Source organism: Alosa pseudoharengus, unplaced genomic scaffold (genome assembly GCF_046254945.1).
Source record: "Alosa pseudoharengus isolate Yale_2024_CS ecotype anadromous, Long Island Sound unplaced genomic scaffold, YU_APseudo_1.1 YU_APseudo_1.1_scf_17, whole genome shotgun sequence".
NCBI classification, from domain to species: Eukaryota; Metazoa; Chordata; class Actinopteri; order Clupeiformes; family Clupeidae; genus Alosa; species Alosa pseudoharengus.
The window spans coordinates 10567193-10577192 of NW_027468640.1; the positions used below are offsets into that span (position 1 = coordinate 10567193).

Here is a 10000-nt window from a genome sequence, read left to right on the forward strand (position 1 = left end):
GCTAATGCAATAATCAAAAACAACTATCAAAATCCTGTGTCAATTATTATTGATAGTCAAGTACAGTCCTCTCTCAAAATGTATCTCTCTCTCCCTCTCCCTCCTTCCCTTTTCACCTCTTCTCTTAAGTCTGTTTCTCTCTCTCGCTCTCCTCCTCTCATGTCTCTCTCTCCCTAGCTCTGTCTCTCTCTCTCCCTCACTCTCTCTCTCTCTCTCTCTCTCTCCCTCCCTGTCTCACCTCTCCTCTCAAGTCTGTTTCACTCTCTCGCTCTCCTCCTCTCATGTCTCTCTCTCCCTCGCTCTGTCTCTCTCTCTCTCTCTCTCCCTCGCTCTCTCTATCCTTCGCTCTCTCTCTCTCTCTCTCTCTCTCTCCCTCCCTGTCTCCTCTCAGTTTGTTTGCCAAGTTCATCCAGCTCTGGGGACAGAGAATGCAGGGGGAGCTGGATGAACAGGTGTAAGGGAGGGAGAGAGAGAGAAGAGAGGGAGGAAGAGAGAGAGAGATGAAATGAGAGCAAGAGAAAGGGACATGAGTAGAGTGAGAGAGAAAGGGAGAGAGAGAGAAGGGGAAGAGAGGGATTCAGATGAAAGAGTGGAAAATGATGAAATGAAAGTAAGGGACAATCGAGTGAAGAAAAGGACGAAGGAAGGAACACAGAGGAAAAGAGATGGAAGATGGAATAGAGTGGGGGAGGGAGAGAGAAATGGAGCAGGGGAGAGAGGATGAAAGAAGATAGCACAGGATAAATTAAAAAAGAGAGACAGAGAAAAAGTGTGAGAGAGAGAGTGTTTGTATGTGTGTGTGTGTGAGAGAGAGATAGTTTGTGTGTGTGTGTGTGTGTGTGTGTGTGTGTGAGAGAGAGAGAGAGAGAGAGAGAGAGAGAGAGAGAGAGAGAAAAAGAGTGTCTGTGTGTGTGTGTGTGTGTGTGTGTGTGTGTGTGTGTGTGAAAGAGAGAGACAGAGACTGGGCTGGTCTGGTCTGTTCCCCTGGAGACGGAGTCATCTGTCAGTTAGAGTAATAGATTGATCTGGCCTGATAGGGATCCATGGGGCTCAGTTCCTCAGGTCAATAGTGGGGCTCCCACAGTGGGCTCCCATGTCACTGTTGTTCTGCGTCACAGGTAAGGGGGGGTGGGTGTCTGTGTGTGTGTGTGTGTGTGTGTGTGTGTTTGGGTGTAGGTCTTCCCATATGTATCTACTGGAGGAGATTGAAAGCAATACCACTGTTCCACTGATACTTGATTGTGTGTGTGTGTGTGGGTGTGTGTGTGGTGTGTGTGTTTGAGATGCCAGTAGATGTCAGTAATGGTCGATTGCGTTTTGAGAGCTACCTGGCTGTTATAGTATTGGCGTTTCCGTACCACAAAAGCCACACACACACATACACACACACACACACACACACAGAGTGGACAGAGGCTCTGAGTGACTGCAGTCCCCTCAGTCTGATCTGAATTCACACGTCTCAACAGCAGCTCAGACTTGAGAAAATACAGTGTTTGTGTATGCATCATGGAAATGTTGAGCAGTGCAAACAAAGCTTTAAAAAGACTACACGCACGCGCACACACACACACACACACACACACACACACACACACATACCACCTACTTGCATTTACTTACACACACACACACACACACACACACATACACACACTCAACACTCAAACTCTCCTACACACAAAGTCTCCCACATACACTCCTAGACAGACAGACAGACAGACAGACAGAGACACACACACACACACACACACACACACACACACACACACACACACACACACACACACACACACACACACACATTCATCATTCCCTGGCCACCCAGGTCCCAGAGTGCCTGCACACCCATCTGAGCCGCTGCAGGTGTCATTATTTCTCATTAAACTCATTACCCAGGCCCACTGTGGTCGTGTTTTACATTATACTTCTTTCAGACGACTTAAATGAACATTAATAAAACAACATTGCTCAATGTATTACTATTATCTAGGTTTTTTACTAAAATTAGGGGTTTGTTAATAACAAGAGCTCCTGAACTTAAAGAATTATGTTCGTTAAAGGATCCTAAATGATTTATGTGTTGCCGTAAACAATGGTAACGCGGTGGACTACTTCTTGGGAGAAAAGTTCTAGGCTCATAAATACTAGAAAGAAATGCAGAGTTTGGGAAAAGTTCTTACACTTAAACTTTCCTGAAAAAGGGGTTTCTCTACAAAAAGACATTGACAGACATCTTTTCTCCTCGATTTTATGTCTCTCTAATGCGCACACACATTCACACACTCAAGCACAAACCCACACACACCCACCCACACACTCACGCACGCTCACACACACACACACACACACAAACACACACACACACATAAAAAAAAATATATAAAATATATATATACTGTGTATATATATATTCTACCTTTGTTGTCTGTCTGAAAGATGTGAAGCAAACCATCTTCTGTTGACTGTGCTATTGCTTCTGTGAAGCTGTGTGTGTGTGTGTGTGTGTGTGTGTGTGTGTGTGTGTGTGTGTGTGTGTGTGTGTGTGTGTGTGTGTGTGTGTGTGTGTGTGTGCGCGCGCACGTGTGTGTGTGTGTGTGTGCGTGTGTGTGTATACGCACACGAATGCATTAGTGCGCATGTCAGGTATGGATGAGGCAAAAGGGTGTCAAGGGGTTAGAAATGTGTCTGTGCAATGAGTCTCCATGGCAACAGTCAAGGAGGGTGAGCCTATGTGATGGAATGGAATGGAGAGTGAGAGACGGAGAGAGAGAGAGAAGGAGACAGAAAGAAAGGAAGGAACAGAGTGTTTGTGAAAGAAATAGAAAGTAAGGAGAGAGAGGGAGAGAGAGAGAGAGAGAAAGGAGTGAGCAAGATGGAGGGATGTCGGAGGCAAACAGAAGAGGGGAAAAGAAGAGAGAGAGACACAGAGACAAATGAGAGAGAAAGAGGAGGAGACAGGTGAGAGAGACAGAAAGAGAGGAAAAGGTAAAGAATCAATAAAGAGGGATAGAAAATAGAAGAAAGGATAGAGGGAAATGATAAAGAGAGGACAAGAAAGAAAATGTGACAAAGTGAAAGAGAGTGAGACAGAGAAAGACAAACATAGGACGAGTGAGAGAAACAAACAAAAAAGAGAGGAGAAGACAGAGAGAGAAAGGAACAGACAGAGAGAGAGAGAGAGAAATGAAAGGAGGAGAGAAAAATACAGAAAGAGAGATTGAATAAGGATAGAAAAAATAGAGGGGAGACAGAGAGACAGACAGAGACGCAGAGAGGGAGACAGTGAGAGGGAGACAGGGAAGGTGAAGGGGGAAATCAAATTGAAGCAGTTGCCATGGTGACGCACCGTTGCAGCTGCCTCTGCATCTGTGTGACAGCACTTGTGTCCATGAACGCGCGCGCACATTTGTGTGTGTGTGTGTGGGTGTGTGTGGGTGTGAGAGTTTACGTGTGTGTGTTTTTGTGTATGAGTGTGTGTGTGTGTGTGTGTGTATGTAGGTGTGTAGGGTCTTTTTGTTTTTGTGTTTGTCTTTTGTGTTTGCATTTTGGTGTGTGTGTTTGTATAGGTGTGTGTGTATGTGTTGGTCTTTTTGTTGTGTACATGCAATGCATGTTATATGTATATCTGCCTGAATAGGGGGCTTGTGTGGTTGTGTGTGTCTGTCTTCATGACGTGCTAAATATCACTCGTCATTTTCTTGATATTCACTTTGACACCTTGGCAGAAGCTCAGAATCTTTCCTCTCCATCTTCTTTTCTTCCATTCTCTCTTTTCTCATCCCTCCTTCTCGCTTCTGCTCTTAGCTCTCAGTCTTCCTCTCGTTCTCTCTTCCTTCATCTTTCTCTCTCTCCATCTCTCTCTCTCCTCTTTCTTTCTCTCTCCATCTCTCTCTCTCCTCTTTCACTTTCTCTCTCCCCTCTGCTGTGGATCATAGAGTAAACAGATGCTATAGCCGTTATTTATGTCAACCTTCTGATCTGCCACCCTCTCATATTAATTACCCAGAGGCTCTGTGTAGGGCACACACGTACCTGCACACACACACACACACACACACACACACATATATATATATATATATATATATATACAGACATACTAAGCACCCCCCTTACACACACACACACACACACACACACCTTCAGGATGATTTGGCAGCCTTTGTGCTAATCACACTCTTTTCTTGTAACACACACACACACACACACACACACACACACACACATACACACATCTTCAGGATGATTAGGCAGCCTTTGTGCTAATCACACTCCTTTATTGTAATACACACATATGCACACACACACACACACACACACACACACACACACACACACACACACACACACACACACACGCCAAACACCTTCAGGATGATTGGGCAGCCTTCGTTCTAATCACTCTTCTTTATCATAGCAGTGCTGGCTAATAACGATGGTGCTCATTTTTCAACTTCAGTCTTCGCACTCCAAACCTCACTTCTCTGTCTCTCATTAAACTTTATTACTTCTCACACACACACACACACACACACACACACACACACACACACACACACACACACATATCTGTGTATATATATATATATATATACACTGTACGTTATATATGTCTGTGTGTGTTTTAGTTTGATGGTTGGTTTGATTGATAGCTTAATCATGCGGCTGTTTGCCTGCGCTGTGGAACAGGAGTAAATATGGCCGCTGACAGGATTGATTCGTCCCATATCTCATACATCTTACCTGTCACACCTGATTGATCCGTTGAAATAGTCCGAGCACTACGTTCGTCATTTTCTTACAAGTGGTCAAGTGCAAGTGCCACACTTATTAGTGAAGATTGCCATCCATTAGGGATAAAAATGTGTGGATCGGCTATGTGTAAATGCTAGCTGTCATTATAGACATGTTTCGGCTGTTAGAGTGAAATCGTTGTATAATGAAGGTGGTAGGTCTGACTCACACCGACGCCTTGCTCTGCACTTATTGAAATACTTTCTTCGGAACATAAACTCTCTTGCCAGTCTGGTTCAGGGGCAAGAGTTGATTTTGATGAATGTGATGTTTTGCTGAACAGTTAGGAAGACTGAACTTGAACTTCAGTAAGCCATCGATGCAGTCTCTGTAGGCGGACTGTCCAAATTGGTTTCAGTGGAAGTATTAAACTTATGCACTTATCCTCGAGCCCTCGTGCAGAATAATGTACTTGTGTGGCTAACTGCTCAGTCTACGCCTGGTGTATCACCTTGTTACCTTGGCTCCGTTTCTAAAGTATAGTATGGTGTATATATATAGAAAGAGAGTGAGGGAGAGGGAGGAAAAGAAAGAAAGAGAGAGAGAGAGAGAGAGAGAGAGACAGGTGGGCCTGGAGAGAGTCAGCTCTGTCAGTGAGATGGATAGATTGCTTGGGAGTGAGTGAAGGAGAGTCTTGCATCCCCAAGACAGCAACCGCAAACTCTGAGAAACATAACAATGAGCTGCAGCAGCTCTCTCTCTCTCTCTCGGCCTGTAGAATAGGGCTTTCAGTTTCCTCACTAGTGTGGGCACTTTGAAAGTCGTTTGTTGAGTTGTCAAGGTCGCGAGTACTGAGAAAAGGATATAGCTTTGTCCAAAGTAACTACGTCCTTGTAGATTATATGCACTGAACAATGTTATAGTTTGACTTGAGTGTGTAGTGTGTGTTCAAAATGTGTGTGTAACTTCTCCTCTGTTTTTTGTGTGTGTGTGTGTGTGTGTGTGTTTTACCTCAGACATCCGCGACCGCCGGAAGAAGCCGGTCATGCTCTTCATCCACGGCGGTTCCTACATGGAAGGCACCGGAAACATGTTTGACGCCAGCGTCCTCGCCGCCTATGGCAACGTCATCGTGGTGACCATGAACTACCGTCTGGGCGTGCTCGGTAAGTCACCCTGCTCAGGGGATTCTGATTGGCCTCTTGCATCACCCTCCCCTCTGATTGGTTGAGCTCTGAAGAGATCAACCAGTGAGCTTCCCTCTCGGTTGGACTCAAAGATGTATTTTGGGCAGTGTCTGAGGAATGTTCAGGGAATAGCAAAAAGTCATAAACGCCCCTTTTCAAATGACTTTTTTATTGGTTTTATTTCTCTTTTTTTTTTCTTTTTTTGGGAGTACTCGATAAATTGGAGAACAATTGGCGCAACGTCCAGCCACGCAAGTCAGCCACTTGCCTGTCGCCCCAGCACAGGGCCGAGGAGGGAATGATTTACTTTTCCATTTTTCACCCTAAGAGCGCAGGCAGGGAGACAGAGAGAGAGAGAGAGAGAGAGAGAGAGAGAGAGAGAGAGAGAGAAGGGGTGTTTGGAGACAGAAAGAGAGGTAGATGGAGAGAGAAGGAAGGGAGGGAGGGAGGGAGTGAGTTGAGTGGACCCGTCAGATTTGTTCTTTATTATATTAGGGAAAACAGCATTCAGATGAAGTCATTTCGAGCAGCCCAGAACACTGCACAACGTGTGTGTGTGTGTGTGTGTGTGGGGGGGGGGGGGGGGTGTTGAGGCCTGCATTGCCTTCTGCTATTTGCTGGTTACAAACACACACAGACAGACAGACACACATACACACACACAGACACACATGCACAAACATGCATACACACACATATGAAAACACAGACGCACATACACACACACACACACACACACACACACACACACACACACACACACACACACACACACACACACACACACACACACACACACACACACACACACACACACACACACACACACACACACACACACACTCTACTGGATTGAGACAGTAATTGGTTTAGAGTTTAAAGCTTTCTCCTTTGTGGCTATCCATGCATAAGTGCTATCCAATGCAATTTGATTCACACACACACACACACACACACACACACACACTTAGAGGGAGTCGGCCGTTCTGCAGGAAGACAGAGCAGAGAAGGGTTCTCCAGCAGAGAGTCGTCCTGGAGACTTGTGCAAAGACAGGGAGCAATTACAGCGCTCTCAATGCAGTGTCTGCAGGTTCCATAACCTGTGTGTGTGTGTGTGTCTGTGTGTGTGTGTGTGTGTGTGTGTGTGTGTGTGTGTGTGTGTGTGTATTCAGGTTTTCAATAATGTGTGTGAGTGTGTGTGTGTGTGTGTGTGTATCTATGCTGGCTTCTTATGTTTTTTTCCCAGACCAATAGTGTCACTGCTTGTTCTTGGGGAGGTGATGTGAACTTTCTCAGCATAAGCAAGCCTGGAGAAGGTATATGTTTGCCTGTGTACTGTATGCTTGAATGCATACGTGCGAGCATATGTGTGTGTGTGTGTGTGTTTGAGGGTATGAGAGAGAGACACACGCTATATTGTGTCGTAAATCTCCTGCCCTTCCCTTCTCGTCCACAAGCGTATATATATGGCGCCCATATGTCATCGATGTGTCCAGAGGGCCTTTACTAGGCGGGCCGCAGGCAGGCCGCCCATGAAATATGACACGTGGCTCCACACACCACCACACACCTCCAGTGTAATTTCATCTGGTTTATTACCCAACACACACACACACACACACACCTTCACACATGCTTACCCCTCACTCTGACACACAAATACACAGGAGCACACTCTAAATGTTGTCGGTATACAACATCAGATAGTGTGTGTGTGTGTGTGTGTGTGTGTGTGTGTGTGTGTGTGTGTGTGTGTGTGTGTGTGTGTGTGTGTGTGTGTGTGTGTGTCTGTGTGTTTGTGTGTTATTGGTGTGTAAATGTACGTATGTCCTTACAATTTTGTGTCTGTATTCACTCATATTTATGGAGTGAATACATGTGTTTTTGATTTATATATTTACACACACACACATTTCCACTCCCCCATTCATCTGTGAGTGTGTGTGTGCGTGTGTGTGTGTGTGTGTGTGTGTGTGTGTGCGTGCGCGCGCGCCTCCTGAGTGAAAGATGTAGTGTGTGCACTGCTGAGTTATGGCTCTAGCCCGGCGCCTGCCACAGATGACAGAATGTCACCTACGACTCCTCAGGTGGGCAAATAAATGAACAATAAACCATAACAACAAAAACAACAACAAACACAGCATGGCAGCATCTGATGATCCAGATAGTAGATCCTATATGTTACAGATGTAATCACATGTTATCCTGTACTGAATCAGTCCGACACGTAGAATACTTTACACTAAACGAATGGCATGCATATCGTCAGTCAGTCAAGGGAGTATCAGTTGACTGCCCAATTGAGTATTGACCATTTCTAATATGACGAACGATGATGGACAATCGGCGATCAAACATATATACATATCTATATATAGAGTCTATGAGTAAAAGCGTTCTATAAATATACCCATATCTATATATATATAGTCTATGAGTAAAAGCGTTCTATATATATATAGTCTATGAGTAAAAGCTTTCTATATACATTGTCTATGAGTAAAAGCATTCTATATACAGTAGGGTCTGTTCGAAACGGAACGGAAACGGAGGCAATGAAAATCTTATTAGATTTGTAGATTTGAGATGAGAAATAAACAATTTACTATCTGATTATATCATTGTTGTAACCATTATTAGTGTCTGGGCTGATATATCTAAGTAAGGGATATGTATAGAAGTATCAGAAGCACAAAACCCGTTGCCATTGACAGCTGTAATTATATGTTTGCAGCGGTAATTACATGAATTTATTTTACCGTAGAACGTTGGGAAATCCCATTCAAGTCAATGGAGTGTTCTACTAGCATTGTGAAGAGCCGTATAATAAGCTAATTTAGTTTAACGTCTGGCTTTTGCTAACGTCATACCGTAGTATTAACCAAAGATTCTAGAGTGCTCCGCTCATTTTTGAAAGATGCATTTAATCCAAAGTCATGTCTAGTGAGACAGCTCTCTATGTAGGGAGGGAGGCAGCAGGGAGCTGTCTGCCGTTTCGAACAGACCCATAGTCTACGAGTAAAAGCGTTCTACAGTCTACGAGTTAAAGCGTTCTACAGTCTACGAGTTAAAGCGTTCTACAGTCTATGAGTTAAAGCGTTCTACAGTCTATGAGTAAAAGCGTTCTACAGTCTATGAGTAAAAGCGTTCTACAGTCTACGAGTTAAAGCGTTCTACAGTCTATGAGTAAAAGCGTTCTACAGTCTATGAGTAAAAGCGTTCTACAGTCTATGAGTAAAAGCGTTCTACAGTCTATGAGTTAAAGCGTTCTACAGTCTATGAGTTAAAGCGTTCTACAGTCTATGAGTAAAAGCGTTCTACAGTCTATGAGTAAAAGCGTTCTACAGTCTACGAGTAAAAGCGTTCTACAGTCTATGAGTAAAAGCTTTACTGCTCGTTTCCTCAAGGACAAGGACAAGTAACAGGCAACAGGAAACTTTTATAACAAAACAAAACGACCTCAACATGGCCCCCTTTATCCCCTATTATATTGATATTCATACTCACTTCCCATGAGCACCTACTCTCTCTATCAGGCTGCAACCTCTTATATAAATGAAGCATTTTTTTGTTTTTGTTTTGTTCTTAGAACTTATAACTCAGAACAGTGTGATTTTGGTCTCACTAGATCAGTTACCCACAAATTCACAGTTTTTGCAGTTTTCACTTGTTTCCCTAGCTTCATTCTGTCATTTCACTAATTTCATTGCAACAAGTGTCTAAAAACACTGCAACCATCATCAACCCGTCGCAATGTTTTTTCAGAAAAGCTGCTACAAAGTCAGGCATTTTTTTTATGCTCCAACAATTTCAAAGGACCCACTAAAGGCCCGGCAAATCCTCGAGTATCACTCCTGGGCTGTGTCTCAAATCGCATACTTCCACTGCTCAGTACACTGCTAGTGTGCACTGCTATTTGCTATTTGAAGTGTGCAAGTAGGCAGTTTGAGACACAGCCTCTAGACACTGCTAGTGTGCAATAAGCGCTTACTTGAGTTGTGTCCACTTTCCGATGGTTAGTATTGTCCCAATATCTGCACTATATACTTAACCTAAGTTAATTTGAAGCTATTTGC

General features: G+C 44.0%; 1 protein-coding gene across 6 annotated transcripts in view; it reads left to right on the forward strand.

Moving 5' to 3' along the window:
• Positions 1-10000, forward strand: part of nlgn2a (neuroligin 2a) — a 114344-nt gene that overhangs the window by 49993 nt on the left and 54351 nt on the right. For 2 of the 6 annotated variants that reach the window (XM_076288571.1, XM_076288569.1), the window contains one exon: positions 5754-5903. In XM_076288571.1, coding sequence (XP_076144686.1) covers positions 5754-5903 — 150 coding nt within the window. Of the gene's footprint in view, positions 1-404; positions 429-548; positions 626-5744; positions 5904-10000 lie in introns of all 6 variants that reach the window. The other 4 variants (XM_076288574.1, XM_076288572.1, XM_076288573.1 and 1 more) reach the window with 4 other exon arrangements.